General features: G+C 35.2%; 1 protein-coding gene across 1 annotated transcript; it reads right to left on the bottom strand.

Annotated features, from left to right (window-relative positions):
- Nucleotides 1–10,311: 10,311 nt before the first annotated feature.
- On the bottom strand, nt 10,312–14,763 carry LOC107632477 (uncharacterized). Its single transcript, XM_016336154.1, has 4 exons — nt 14,522–14,763; nt 13,455–13,610; nt 10,611–11,969; nt 10,312–10,546 (listed from the first exon to the last, which is right to left on the bottom strand). The coding sequence occupies exons 1-4, from the start codon at nt 14,761–14,763 to the stop codon at nt 10,312–10,314; spliced, it is 1,992 nt and encodes a 663-aa protein (XP_016191640.1).
- Nucleotides 14,764–15,385: the final 622 nt, after the last annotated feature.

The following is a 15,385-nucleotide window of genomic DNA, read 5'->3' as shown; positions in this document are numbered from 1 at the left end:
GCTGTTACTTGTTGTTTTGGATTGTGGTATCCACCAGGAATGGGGTAAACTTCGAAATTAGAAATTTTTGGCGTTAAGCTGGTGGCTTGAAGGTTAGTTCTTTTTCTTTGTGGATACAACAACATTGTCAGACAAGCAAGGAGAAACCGGGTCACCACCTTTTTATCTCTTACTATTTTGATTATATCCTAAACACTACTTAATGGAGTATGAAATTTATTAGGAGGTGACTGTTTAATTTTGATACGTTGATGAAGTGTTTTTTACACCACTAGTCAATTTGACAATTATTCAATTATATTATTTTAATAATTATTAAAAAATAACCTAATATATATAGAAAAAATTAATTATCATATATTTATGTATAAATATATGTTATTTAATTTATTTTAAACATATATTTTATATTTTAATATATATTTTATATTAAAAATTAATTTAATAATTAATTCTTTATATACATATATTATAGATGATGATTATTTATACTTGCGACTCAATAGTATCTGTTCAACCATTTTTTTTATTATTTAAAAAAATATATTTTTCTATAATTGTAAAAGACTTTTGTTAAGATTATATTTTATTTAAATATTAAAAATATTAAAGTAAAATTAAATTTAAAATTTAAAATTTAAAATATATATTTACTGAATTTATATTGATTGAGAGGTAAAATTTTTTTTATGGGTATTAATAATTTTTATTTTCTTTTTAAATTTATAAACATAATTCATAATATAAAATTTTACCAATCAATATAAATCATCTTTGAATTCTAGAACATACAACTCAAAAGGTTATTGCATCTATGTTTTTTTAGGATTTTAGAAAAATAAAAATTATTCGTATTTTTATAGTTAGTTAAATAGATAAATAATGGTGATAATATCATAATTTTAATGAATAAAATAAAATAATTTATCAATTCATATTAAATTATTAATTTACGATTACACTTAAAATTAAACAACACTTTAAAAATAATTAAAAGAAATTTATAAATATGATGTGAATCAACATGTATATAAAATATTATGGGTTTCTATTAAAAAATAATATCAATATAAACAAAAAAAACATTAGAATAACCAATAAGTAATTAGGAAAAAATAAAAACGAAAAAAAATAATTGTTAATAACAAGACCTTAAAATAAACAAATAAATAAAATTCAATTAAAAATAAATTAAATAAAAAATATAAATTTACACAAAATTAATACTGTAAACTAAAATTTAAAGCAAAATTTAAAAATAGTTAATTTATTTGTTGTCAATCACTGAACCGAGAATCATATAAAATAGAATATAATATAATAAAACAAAAAATGTTATGAATAAAGAGTTGGTTGATTAAAATAAAAATAATATAGTAAATAATTAGTATTAAATATTAACTAATTGAAATTGTATAAGACAAATTTAATTTATCTTTACAGAAATGATATATAAAAACAAACCGTAAAATTAATGTTTATCTAAAAAATAATTACAAAACAAATGATTAATGATATATACCATTTAAATAATATCATAAATAAAAAATTTAATTTAAATAATATTATAAGTAAAAAATTTAATTTATTATTTTATAATATAATTTAAAAAAAATATAAATATACATGTAATGACTTTTTTATTTATATTTGTTACTAAAAGTTAGACTAAATTATAAACGAGAGTACAGTACTCTCAGAGTACTAAACTATATAAATTTTTTTTTTTATTTAATAAATGAGAGTAAGATATTGAGAGGCAAGAGGAGAATATAAGAAGAGTAGATAAAGACCTGAAAGAAGAGAATAAAATAAAAAGCATATAATGTGGATGAAAAATAATCGTAATATGAATAAATAAAACTTAACTTATAATTATATTTTTTATATCTTTTAATGGTAGTTATATCAATTACTCTTTATTAATAGGATTAAGATGGAAAAGTAAAAATTAAACCCTAAATTTCTTATATTCTCCTCGTATATTGTTATAGATGAGTAGATATGTTTTGATTTGGCAATATTTAATTAAAAAAATGTTAGGTGTACATAGAAAAATAATCACTAAGGTTAGTTTAGTCGGAAAGAAAGAAATAAAGAGAAAAAAATTAAAAAAAATGAGTAAATTTTTAATTTTTTTAAATATGTTTTGATAAAAAAATATTATAAAAAGATAATTTTATCTTTATGAACAAATAAATTTTATCTAACATATACACATGAGCATTTTTGTAAATTAACTCTACGGTTATCTGTAACACCCTACCACGTAGAGTTTTACACCTAAGATGTAAGATAGAGGTGGTGTAGTATTACGACCTCTAAAATAAAATATATATTAATACATAACAAAGGATAATATATACTAGGAGCCTTGAAAAATGGGTAAAACAAAATCGCAAAAATAAAAAGCGCAACGCTCAAGGAATAGGAATACTTGCGTGCTAAGAAACCTTAATAGGAAATAATAAAGATAAGTAAGAGAGTAAAGGAAAGCCAAGGAAATAGCATAACTAGCCCTTGATTCAGCCTGCGAAGCTAAGGCTGGCCAAAGGATTTAAATATACATATAAACATACATAAGTATCCCAAAATACACCAAAATACCAAATAAACTCCTATCTCTCCCTCAACCTCTAAGAGGAGCAGCATACGCAAGTTACTTGGAGAGTAAGCTAAATACATATATACAAATATACAAACAGAAATCCAAAATACACTCAAGAACTACTTCGCTTCAAGGATCTAGACGCCTAACGAGGAGCCTCTCGACCTGCATCTGAAAAGCAGCAACACAGTATGGAAGTTCTCAGCATAGTAAAAGTGCCACGCGTATAATAAATAAGGTCCTGAGAATGCTATAGGCAATCCTAGAACTCCGTTACTCAATTATCCAACTTAATTACTAAACAGAAGCCATAAACAGGGGTAGGTATTCTATCTCTGCCTAACTTACTCAATTTCAAACCTATCATAACACCAAACCATTTCACCTTTTCCTCCATCCCTCCATCACCCATAATGCAACAGAAACAAACAACCACACAAATTCACGCACAAGTAATGAGCAGATAGTGCAAGTAGCAAGTATAACAAGAAGCAAGAGGTATGTAATCAATTAGGCATTCCCAATTAAGGCATAGCAAACAAAGCACACATATGCATATGATGAATGTCTATCCTACTGGCCGTGAGCTCACGTGTCGGTTATTTTGCCAGAACCCAACACATCTGGTAGCTAACCCAGACATTGGTCTCTAGGTTGCGCATCTCCAGGAGGATCATAAACGAAGGAGAGTGCCTTTCCACATCGAAGGAGTGTGCCTTTCCACCTTCTCCTGGAGGATATACGAAGGAGAGTGCCTTTCCACATCGAAGGAGTGTGCCTTTTCACCTTGCAATCAGAGAAGAACGTGGGGGATACGATATGAAGGAGAGTGTCTTTCCACATTTCCCACATCCACATCACGACAAGAAAAGAACTTCCACTCTCAACTTGCCATCTGAACATATGTTCAAATTAATTACACAAGCGGGATTATATCCAGACCTTGCCATTCCGACCATCTCGGCTAGGGGTGGCAATATGTACCCTACTTGCGGGTATCCAATCTGACCCCACCCGATCAAGTAAGGTTGCCAACCCGATCCGCAGCGGGTAGGGTAGGGTGCAGGTAGGGTTCTCGTGCGGGTCGGGTAGGTACGGGTTGAGCCTCAACCCTACCCGACCAACCCGCACTCTATATATATTTATGTTATATACTTATATAAAAATATGTTTTAAGTGGATGTTGAATCAAAGACCTCTCACTAAATGCAAAAGATCCTTAACCACTAAAAAAAAATCATTAATTGATAATTTAATATTTTTTTACATAAAAATCAGTTCTATTTTAAATTATCATCAAGTTATATAATAATGTTGTATATTTTTTGTAACCCACGGGTAGGGTCGGGTACCCGCGGGTTAAGAGCGGGTAGGGTTAGGGTTGGATCCAAACCCTACCCTACCCTACCCATTGCCACCCCTAATCTCGGCCACACACAATCATCCTAAATCTCATCATTTATCACATCACGTTTTTACATTCATTCTTTATAACCATATCGACGTATATTTATTCAGCTTCACACCATTTCCCTCACAATTCATCTTGTTCACCCCTTTTCTTCATTCCCAAGTTATCTCATTGTCCTAGCTTCTTTTATCCACTGGACCTAAAACCATACTTTAAGCCTTAAGGGAAGAAAATGGAGGTTTAGAAGTGGAAAATTGGTTTAAAAATAGTCAAAACCGGTTTCTGCAGCAGGCAGCATCCACGCGTACGCGTGAGTCATGTGTACGCGTGAATATGCACACACGCGTACGCATGCTTCTCGTGCATGCGTCGCCAAAATTCCACTTCACGCGTACACGTGAGCCACGCGCACGCGTGGATGGGCGTTCCTTCAAAAAAATGGGCAGAATGCCCAGAAAGCTTGCTGCATCCAGTTTAGCCATCCTAAACATAGATTCATACACCAGATTTTCAACGTCCATAACTTTCTTTAAAAAATTCCATTTTTCACAAAATTGATATCAATCAAAAGCTCTTTAAAACCATCTTTTATTTGCAACAAATCACAACTCAATCCAAAATTTGAGTAGAAAATTATGGACCTTCAAAATTCACCCAAAATCACTTTTTACCCAAACACTTCCAAACCTCATTTTCACCATATTCATAATTCCTTACGTATAAAACATGCATATTGCTAACCTCTCCATTCCCAACTCATCAACAACCACTTCAAGTTACCTTTAACCATCATAAGCAAGTCCAAGAGTATAAAATTAATAACCTCATAATTCCATTATATGTTCATCAACAATTTATTCCAACAACATTACAAAAATACTCATTAAATGCAATTAACAATTCAACTTATCCTATGGTTCCTCTAACCTAAGTTTTCACAACACCGTAAATATTAGACGTGCGAAACTTAAACTATACCTTGACCGATCACTTAGTTTCACCCAAGGCAGCCTCACAACACAAAACACAGCCCCTCCAAGCTCAATTAAAACAGCCCTAAACCAAGCTTTGATCACCAACAAGCCTTCAAATACTCCCAATTCAATTCCAATGCATATATACCCACTTAATCTACACCTAATTCATATACATGTTCCAATTTCACTTTTTCCATTATAAATACAAGATTGAGCTAGGGTTAAGGTGTTCTTACCATACCCATATGCTCCATAGCTTGAGCCCATAAGTTCCGGAAGCTAACTTGAACCTAAAACACAAAATTGGACAAGATTTCACTATAGAATTTTAATTTCACCAAAGAAAGGGGAATAGAGATTCTGAATCAAATATAAGGCTTACCAGTGAAATTGTTCGGATAGAAAGGTAGAGCTCGATGCACTGGATGCGTGGCCGCAAACAGTGCGGCGATCGGAGCTCAAACGAGGAAGATACGGTGGTTTGAAGCTTGGATGAGGGTTAGGGATCTCCTCCTCTCCCCAATCTGTTTTCAGCACTGTTGATGCTGAAATGGGGAAGAAGAGCTTCTGTCCCTCTTTTAAGTCATGGTCCGGTTTGGGCCCCAATTCAACCGGTTTGGTTCTTTCGGTCTGATTTTGGGCTAAATTTTTTCGAAATTAGTATCAAAATTCTCGTATTGGCGAGTTCTATCCTATTTTGATATTAGTTTCACATATTTAATTTTTCTAATTAAAATTCGAATTATTGACTAATTATTTATCGATTTTAGCGGGGTTTACATCCGAAATTAGTATCAAAATTCTCGTTTTGGCGAGCTCTATCCTATTTTGATATTAGTTTTGCATATTTAATTTTCCTAATTAAAATTTGAATTATTGACTAATTATTTATCAATTTTAGCGGGGTTTACATTATCTAATATGTCTCATTGAAAATATGACCCGAAAAAATATTAAGTAGTTAATTATATAATTAAAATTGAGATAAGAGGGTTTAAATTGTTTGTTTTGAGTTAAAAATTTAAATATCATAATTTAAAAATTTACATATAAAACTTGAGTTAAGAAAATAAATTGGAGCGCGAAAATATAATTAATCATAGAAGAACGTGTGTATGAGCGTCGTAATGAATTGTATATGCTTAAGTCTATCTGGTATTGCGTATGAGAAAAATAAAAATATAAAAATAACCAAAAAAATTTAGAATACAAACAGAAACACTTATCTTTAAAATTTGGCTCTAGGTAGAGCCAATAGACAAAAGGACAAAAATACCCTTTGCTTATTGAGTGAGAAAAGTGACTCCATTCTTGTTTTCATTCATTCATCCAAAGTGAGAGAGGGGTCGAGATTGAAAAAAGAGAAAAGAGAAAAACCACAAACTAAAATACTATTCAACTTGAACTTCGAATCCACTTTTTTCACAAACTGGAGCTTCGATCGACGATCCGTTTGTGACTACGCGTTCCTCTCAATTCCCCCTCTATATAATTTTTGCAGGGTATAATTGTGAGAACTTAATCCCATTTCTTCATTTTTCTCGGTTTTTATATTTTGGGTATGTGGGTGTTGAAAATTGTGATTTTTATATTTTAGAGGAAATTCAAGCTCAATTTCTGATGGAATTTTGACCCATGTTCATATGGAATAAAATAAGAAAACTCTCTCTCTATGTTTTCTTAATTTGTGTGAAAATCCTAGTATGAACAATGTAAAATTTGGATGTAATTATATTAAATAGAGTTGTTTAAGTGCTTGGGTTGGTTGATAACTTGATGTTGAGTAAAGCTTGTATATTGATGCTTGAATTTGTTGGAGAGAAAGGACCCATGAGGTTGGAACCGCCGTCAATTAAGGTACGGGTTTTGCTTTGGATAATCACTATATAATGCTATGTAAAGACCTAGGCTTGTTGACTTAAGATATGATTGAATTGATAATTATTGATGATAATGGTTTAGTATGAATATGTAGTATTAAATGATTATTGATTTGAATGAAAATGACCAGAAACCTTAAGTGAGTGAATTTCTAATACTTGATATATATATATATATATAACTCCAATTTCCACAATCATACCACAACACAACAATATATATAATTGAATGTGGGGTGAATATTGTTGTTTGGTTTGGAGTGTGAGAATGAAGATGGATTATTGTTGAGTTGTATGTTGTCTATTATTGATAATGATATTGACGAGGATTATAGCCTAAACTTGATGAGAGTGGAATGTTTAATGATGAGAATTGTTGATTTTTGGGTTTTGAATGAAAAATTATATAACTTTGAGATAAAGATTGATGTTTAGCGAATTAGTGAATATAGAATTAGATAGAGTTAAAAATAAAATGAATGGTTATGGTTTAGGCTTGCTTTTGGTTAAGAATGGTTGCTAAAAAATTGGTTTTTGAAATGTGGGGTTTTGCCTTGGTGGTGTAAAAAATTCTGCACTCGCAGATTTTTGGTCAATTTTGGAGGGTTATAATTTAGCGCTCAGAACTTGAAAATGAATGAAGTTTATCTTGAAATTAAACTAGGAATATATAATTTAAGACCGTCAAAGAATGGAGGAAAAATAATTTTTGTAGAAAAAGTTATGGGTGTTTGAAAACTGGTGGTTAAAATTAAATTATGCAGATTCTGCAGAATTAGTGGCCGAACCAGGTTTCCTGCGTACGTATCTATGTTGCGTACGCATCATTACACTTTTGTGCGTATGTATGATGCCTGCATACACACCATTCACGCACCCTTAAGGAACCGAGATAGGTTCCGTGCGTACGTACGAAGCCTGTGTACGCACCATTTGTTGTTTTTACTTTTTACTGAAAATGTTGTTTTGAATCGTTAAGCTTTTCTGGCGAGTTTGTATCCCCCTGTAACTTTCGTTTGAAGTCTGATAACTACTTTAAAGGCTTTGCATATGTTGGGGTGGATATAATGAATAGTATTGAATCATTTTCCGATAAAAACTTGTTAAATGAGATATAAATATTGTGGAGACGGTGGTTTGTTCCGTCTGTGGTGAGGATGGTGCCACGGTGGTTTTGTTCCACTCACGGGTTGATGATCCAAGATGGTCCAAGATGGCAAAATTATTGACATCCCGAGAAAATGATGTAGTTTGACACTCGTAATTTCGTTTGAACTTTTTCTTTTCGAACTGTTTTCCTTATCGGCCCGATATGATGCCCTTGATATGTAATTATGAACAATACTTTGTTGTGGTTGGGCCGATGCGATGCCCTTTTGTACTACTATTTTAACGATTTAAACTCTTAGAATCTTCGCATTATTTTGGTTGCTTTTCATATGTTTCATATCTCGCTTGGCCAGCAACTTATAATTCAATGGATATCCGCATGTTGTTGCATTATGGTTTTCAGGGTGATCAGTCCCGGGAAACCATCCTTGTATCTTGATAACATGCATGAACAAATCAAAGTAAAAATAAATTGATATCAACACGCAATCACTTTTCAATAATGGGCCTCGTTAAAACCCTTTGTCGTCGTCTCACTCTGAGGACAAGGGGAAAGAGTACCCCCTTTTTAACAATGTATAATGAAACAAGTGTTCTGGTGAAACAAATTAAATTAAAGAAAGAAATGACAAAGTAGATGAAAGTAAAAGTAAGCGAAGGCAAAGGATAACCAATTGGCCGGGAGGTCGTCCAGCCTTCAGGAGTAAAACCTTCTAAGGTTCGCCACATTCCATGTCCTCGAGACCTCCTTTCTGTCTAATCGCTCTAACTTGTAAGCACCCTTTCCATGCACTTCTTTTACCCTGTAAGCTCCTTCCCAATTAGGCGAGAGCTTGCCTTCTCTAGGAGTCGGTGGGCCGATATCATTACGTTGCAACACCAGGAGTTCAACTCCCCATTGGGAGAAAGGCCGGGAGACCAGGATTGAGCTTAGCTCTTCTGCCGGTGCTTTATGGAAATTTGCATTTTCTTGGCATTTCTTGCACCTCTTGACGAACTCGCGAACGTCTGTCATCATGGAGGCCAGTAACTGGCTCTAACGAGCTTTCGAGCCAAAGCTTTGTCCCCAATGTGGTGGCCATAACATCCTTCATGCACTTCACCTAGGACATACACCATCTGGTCGGGTCGTAAGCACTTTAGTAAGGGTTGGTTGAGCATTTTCTTGTATAGCTATCCCTGTACTACTGCGTACTTAACAACCTCTCTTCTTATTAGCTCCATTAACATGGAGTTTCCATCGTGTGCTTTGATCGCGTGTCGGGATTCATACTGAATATTGAACTGGGACAGCTCTATTGCCTAAGTCATCATTCGCCCCGCCAGGTCAGACTTCTGCAGAATCTGTCGGATCACCTAGTCGGTTCTGAGTGTGATCGAGTGTCCATGAAAGCATTGCCTTAACCTTTGAGAGGAGATTTACAAGGCATCCGCTAATTTTTCTAGCTTGGTGTATCTCAACTCCGCTCCTTGGAGCACTTTGCTTACGAAGTACACAGGTTGTTGTAGCTTGTCCTCCTTCCGGACCAGAGCAGCCGCCATGGCCTCTTCTGTCACCGCAAGGTACAGATACAAGGTCTCCCCTTCTTTTGGCTTACCGAGAAGGTGGCTCCGACAAGATTTTTTTTAAAGTGATTAAAAGCTTCTTCACATGCTGGGGTCCACTCGAAGGCCATCCCTTTCTTCATCAGGTTGAAGAAAGGGAGCCCCCTGGCTGCTGACACGTCGATGAAGCACAATAGGGTCGTGAGTCTCCCGCCAGTCTTTGTACGTCCTTCACACATCTCGGGCTTGTCATGCGGAGAACCACTCACACTTATCCGGGTTGGCCTTTACCCTCTTTTGCATGATCATGAATCCAAGAAATTTTTCCACTTCCATGACAAACGCGCATTTCAGGGGTTTAACCTCAAGTCGGTTACTAAGCTACCCAGCTCACCCATCTTCACAAGTATGTCATCTACGTAAACCTCTACCGACTTACCAATGTGGTCCTTGAAGACTTTATTCATCAATCTCTGGTAGGTCGCTCCCATGTTCTTCATCCCAAATGGCATGACCAGTGACGGATCCAAAAAATTTTATCAGTAGGGGAAAATATATATAGTATAATAATAATTTATATAATTATACTATAGTATTATAAAATTTCTCAAATTATTTAACTAACAAATTAAAATAATAAAATAATAATTTAAATAATAAATAATTTAAAATTCCATTATTCTGGGTTTCATATTTTGAAAAGATTGAATAATCTTTTCATTGTCAATACAATCAAATGTCTCTCTTTCTATGTATGTCACTAAACAATCATTTAAAAATTCATCTCCCATATGGTTGTGAAGCCGACTCTTTATGATGTTCATAGCAGAAAAAAGTTCTTTCAACTGATGCAGTTGCTACAGGCAAAACTAAAGCTAACTTCAAAAGAAGAAACACTAACGGATAAACAATATGTTTTCGAGTCTCAACCAATTTCTGAGAAAGAGCACCAATCCCATTTAAGTTTGAGAATTGATCATCAGAACGTACATCTAGTATAAAGTTCTCAAGTTGACTATCAAGTGCCAAAAGTTGAGTAGAAGAAAATTCTAATGGATATTGGATAGAATTGAGCTAACTGGATTAACTTCTCCTTATCAAACGCAAGAAATGAGTGTCTTGAATTCAGACAAGCTATACAAAGAAGTAATTCAGTATTCACCTCTGTAAAACGATTCTTGAGTTCTTGAAGTTGTCTATCAACTACTTGATAGAATATCTCAACTTGAAAATGATGCAAATTTGAGATCTTTTGAGCTTTGCGTCTTGATCTTCCTTGTGACACAAATATATCATCCATTTTTGGAACAGTAATATTATATTTGTCACAAAATAATGAGACTTCGTCAAGTAAAAGAGACCAACCATCATCTCTTATAGTTTGCAACCGTTGCTTAAACACTTTAACCAATGCCATAGCATTTACAATGTCTTGATCATTCCTTTGTAATGCTTGAGATAATTCATTAGTAACTCCCAAGATATTTTTCATCAAGTGCAAGTTGAAAATGAATTCAAAGGATTGAATGACATTCAATAAATGACATGCTTCAGCTCTTTGTTCTGAATTATTTCCATCTTCCTCAACATATTCAAGAACATTGACCACGGAAGGAAACAAAGAAATTAATCTAAGTATAGTTCCATAGTGTGAATCCCATCTAGTATCTCCAGCTCTTTTCAAAGCTATTTCTTGATTCAAACCACGTCCACTAGCAATTTCTCCACTTTGTAATGCTTCAATGGTCTTAGTCATCTGACTATCACGAAGCATATCTCTTCGTTTACACGAAGCTCCAACAACATTGCACAAATTGGTTAACAAATTAAAAAGCAAAGCAATTTCAACTTGTTTCTTTGCAACCGTTACAAGAGCTAACTGAAGTTGTTGAGCAAAGCAATGTACATAAAAAGCATAAGAATTTTCTTTCAATATCAAAGTTTTCAAACCATTAAATTCTCCTTGCATATTACTGGCACCATCATATCCTTGGCCACGTACTCTTGATAAACTTAAATTATATGTTTCTAATAATGACTCCAATGCTAATTTTAGAGATAAAGCATTAGTATTAGAAACATGAACAAGACCAAGAAAATGCTCCCTAACTTTCCCTTCTTTATTCACATACCTTAAACAAACTGACATTTGCTCCTTAATAGAAATGTCACGGGCTTCATCAACCAAAACAGCAAACAATTCATCCCCAAGACCATTAACAATAACTTTTGTCGTTTCACTTGCAGCAGCTCTTACAATATCTTTTTGAATTGAGGGAGCTCTTAGTTTAAGATTCCCACGAGCATTTTTGAAAGCACGATCAATTTCTTCATTATGTTGTGCAAGAAAGTTTAGAAATTTCAAAAAATTTCCTTGATTAACAGAATCATCTGTCTCATCATTATCACGAAAGGCCAATCCTTGTCGCAAAAGAAATCTAATACAATCAATTGTGGCTGTCAAATGAATTTGATAATTCTTTTTAGCTTGCTCAGATTGTTTTTTAATAGTAGTACTAATGTGTTGTTTTGGTTTCATAAGTGCTTCACATTTTCTCCAAGCTTGATTATGAGCACTATCATGAATCCCAACATGAGTTTGTAATCTCTCTTTTTTTTTTCCAATTTGAAAAGCCATTGATTACAAAAGCATCACCACCTTCAGTCTCAGGTTTCATAAGATAACAACAAAGACAAAAAATAGCATCTTTGATATACTATACTCTAACCAATTGCCATAGTCATCAAACCAATTAGGATTAAATCTTCGAAAAGAAGAACCACAAGCAGTTTGTGGAAAATCATGAGTCCTTGGTTGACAAGGAATTTTTTGCAAATATGCACATCTAACTTTGTCTCTGTCATTCGGATGATAACTTGAAATCTTTGGTCGTTGTCCTGGATCTGCTATGAGACTTTTTACTTCGAATTCTAAAAACCTCCTCTTGTTAGAAGAAATCGATGAATTATTTTGGGATCCAATCTCCAATGATGAAGTTCTTTTGAAATATTTTTCCATTACTAATAGAAGAAAATTATAAACCTAAATTAATTCACAATTCTATACAAATTGAGAAGTTCAGTATAAAATTATAAATACAATTTGAAGTAGGAAGAGATGAATTTGGTGATGAAGGAATACCACGAAAACAAACATGTTATAAGAATGGAAAGATGAAGTAGCAGGTGCGAAAAACCAACACAAAATATGAATAGATTTTTTGGATTCGTGTCTGCTTGGTTTTTGCCTAAAATTTGCAGTTTGTTTAAGCCTAAGCCTAGACATAGTTTACCAATATCGTGTTTGTGCTTTCGTTTTTCTTATTTTATTCATGTGTGTTTATTTCAAATACTGAGATCATACAAAATTGATCAATTAATAAAGTAACAAATACAAATTACATCAGAACAAAATTACATCAATTAATAAAATAACAAAATTAACTTGAATTCCATTAATAACAAAATTCACAAAATAACAAAATTGATAAATTAATAAAATATAAATTCAGTATAAAATATTTCTCCATCAGAACACAATTACCTCAGAACACCATTAGAATTCCATCAGAACACAATTGCTAATTAACAAAGTAACAAACAATTACAATTTACATTAGAACTCTATCAGAACACAATTACATCAGAACAAATTAATGAACTATATCAAATTGAATGAATTAATGAACTATATCAAATTAATAACAATGCAACAAATGAGAATAAAAACTGAATGAAGCAACTAAGTGAACTAACTATATGAATTATGACCAAGAGGCTTAGAAAACCAACACAAATACCATCTAAGAGGCTAAGACCTAACCAAATCATAAGCAGTAGAAGAGGAGCAGGTACAAATTCAGAAGACTGAGAAGAGGAACGCAGGTGCGCAGCGGCAGAACCACACAAATCATAAGCAGTACCTAACGGTAGAACCAGCGGCACCCAAGACCCAGGCACCCAGCGGCAGAACCAGCGACACCCCGCACCCTGAACTGCTGAAGATAGAACCAGATCCAGACGCCGAAGGAACGGAAAGACAGAACCAGACGAGGATTGAAGGCTTGAAGCTGTGAAGACTGAGAAAGAAGACCTCACCAGACGCTAAAGGAACACAGCATCAGAACCAGACGCGGGCATGCGGTGATGCAAGGAGAAACCGACGGAGCCGACGCGGGAGAAAGGGTTAACGGGATAGCGACAGAGAAACTGTCGGACTGGGCGAGTGGCGGCAGACGAGAGTAACTCTGGAGGGCTGGAGTCTGGAAGCGGAGGTTGGAGGCTGGAGCAGAGGAACAAAATTTAAAAAGGGGAGAAGAAGAAGAAGGGGGTTAGCCCGTTAGAGATTTGGAAGGTGGGGAATGGGGTCAAAATGAATTGGATGGTGGGGGAAAATTAGATATTCACTAAGAACTACTAATTAATTTTTTCAAATTCACTGGGGGCAATTGCCCCCACTAGGTGCTGAGTAAATCCATCCCTGGGCATGACCTTGTAACAGTAGGTCCCTACTGGCATTATAAACGCCGTTTTGTCTTCGTCAGGCCGGTGCATAGAGATCTGATTGTATCCCGAATATGCATCCATAAAGCTCAAAAATCTGTATCCCGCTGCCACATCTACCAGGGCATCAATGTTGGGGAGGAAAAAAGAATCCTTGGGACACGCCTTATTGAGATCTGAGTAATCAATATACATCCTCCACTTCCCATTTTCCTTTCTGACAAGCACCACATTTGAAAGTCATGTGGAGTAGGCGAGCTTCCCGATAAAGCCAACTTCCAACAAGCTAGTCATTTGTCTGGCTACCTCGTCAGCTCTTTTCGATGACATTTTCCTTCTTTACTACAAGACCGGATAGGTCTCCAGCTTCACAGCCAGGCAGTGTGACATGAAGTCAGGGTCTATCCGCGGCATGTCGGCTGGAGTTTAGGCGAAGAGGTCTCTGTTTGCTTTGATAAATTCCATCAGGGGTTCCTTTAACTCATACGGTTGGTTTCGGTTTACGAACGTAAACTTATTCTCCATATCCCTCACTCGGAATTTCTCCAGGTCTTCTTCTGGTTGAGGCCTCGGTTTCTCGTCAACCCTGGCATCCAAGTCCGCCAAGAACACTCCAGCTGACTCCTTTGATTTCTTCTTGAGTGTTAGGCTGGTGTTGTCACAAACAACCACCATTTCTAAATCTTCCAAGATCAATCCCACAGATCCATTGTCTGCCACAAATTTCATTGTAAGGAACTTCGTGCAAATGATAGCCGACAGCTCGTTAATGGTCCTTCCTCCCAGAATCCCTCAGGACCACAAACTCAGCCATTGTCAACTTCTGGCTTGCCCTAGAACCCACACAGATCGGAAGGGTAACGGGCCCATCAAGCTTGATGTAGTTGTCTCCCAATCCTATGACCCCGTGACGGTGGTCTTTGAGGTCGTTCTCCTTGAGTCCCAAGGCATCGAACACGTTCTGGAACATGATGTTCGAATCCATCCCTATATCCGCTAAGATCCATTTGACCAAGCCAGTCCCAATCTTTGCCGTGATTACCATTGGCAGGTCCTCGGGAAGGTCGTAGCACCAACGGTCTCCCGGGCCGAATGATATCTCAGGGAGTTCTCCAAAATGGACCTTAGAGCTTCCCGAAGACATGGCTAACACCATGGCATCTTTCCTGACCGCTGACTTCAACTTAGGTGGGGCATCCCTTCCAACCACTACATTCACCACCACAGTTGGACTAGTGTCTGGGTTCTTGGAGGTACCTTGCCTCAGCTTCACAATTCAGCTTCGATCTTCCTCGAAGCGTTCTTTCTCTCTCTCTCCTCCTTAGTTCTCAGATGAATTTCGAGAACTCAA

This window comes from Arachis ipaensis, chromosome B3 (genome assembly GCF_059453495.1).
Source record: "Arachis ipaensis isolate K30076 ecotype BB chromosome B3, ASM5945349v1, whole genome shotgun sequence".
Lineage (NCBI taxonomy): Eukaryota > Viridiplantae > Streptophyta > Magnoliopsida > Fabales > Fabaceae > Arachis > Arachis ipaensis.
Note: the sequence above shows the minus strand (reverse complement) of the source record. Positions and strands in the feature narration are given on the sequence as shown.

What these genes read in the sequence shown, in the direction of transcription:
- LOC107632477 (XM_016336154.1), bottom strand. Translation starts at nt 14,763, where the DNA reads ATGAAATTTGTGGCAGACAATGGATCTGTGGGATTGATCTTGGAAGAT. An exon ending in GCCGCTGGTTCTACCGTTAG is followed by an intron (nt 11,970 to 13,454) that starts GTACTGCTTATG and finishes TGATTGTATTAG; the next exon opens with ATTTCTTTTGCGACAAGGAT. An exon ending in GATAAGGAGAAGTTAATCCA is followed by an intron (nt 10,547 to 10,610) that starts GTTAGCTCAATT and finishes GGCACTTGATAG; the next exon opens with TCAACTTGAGAACTTTATAC.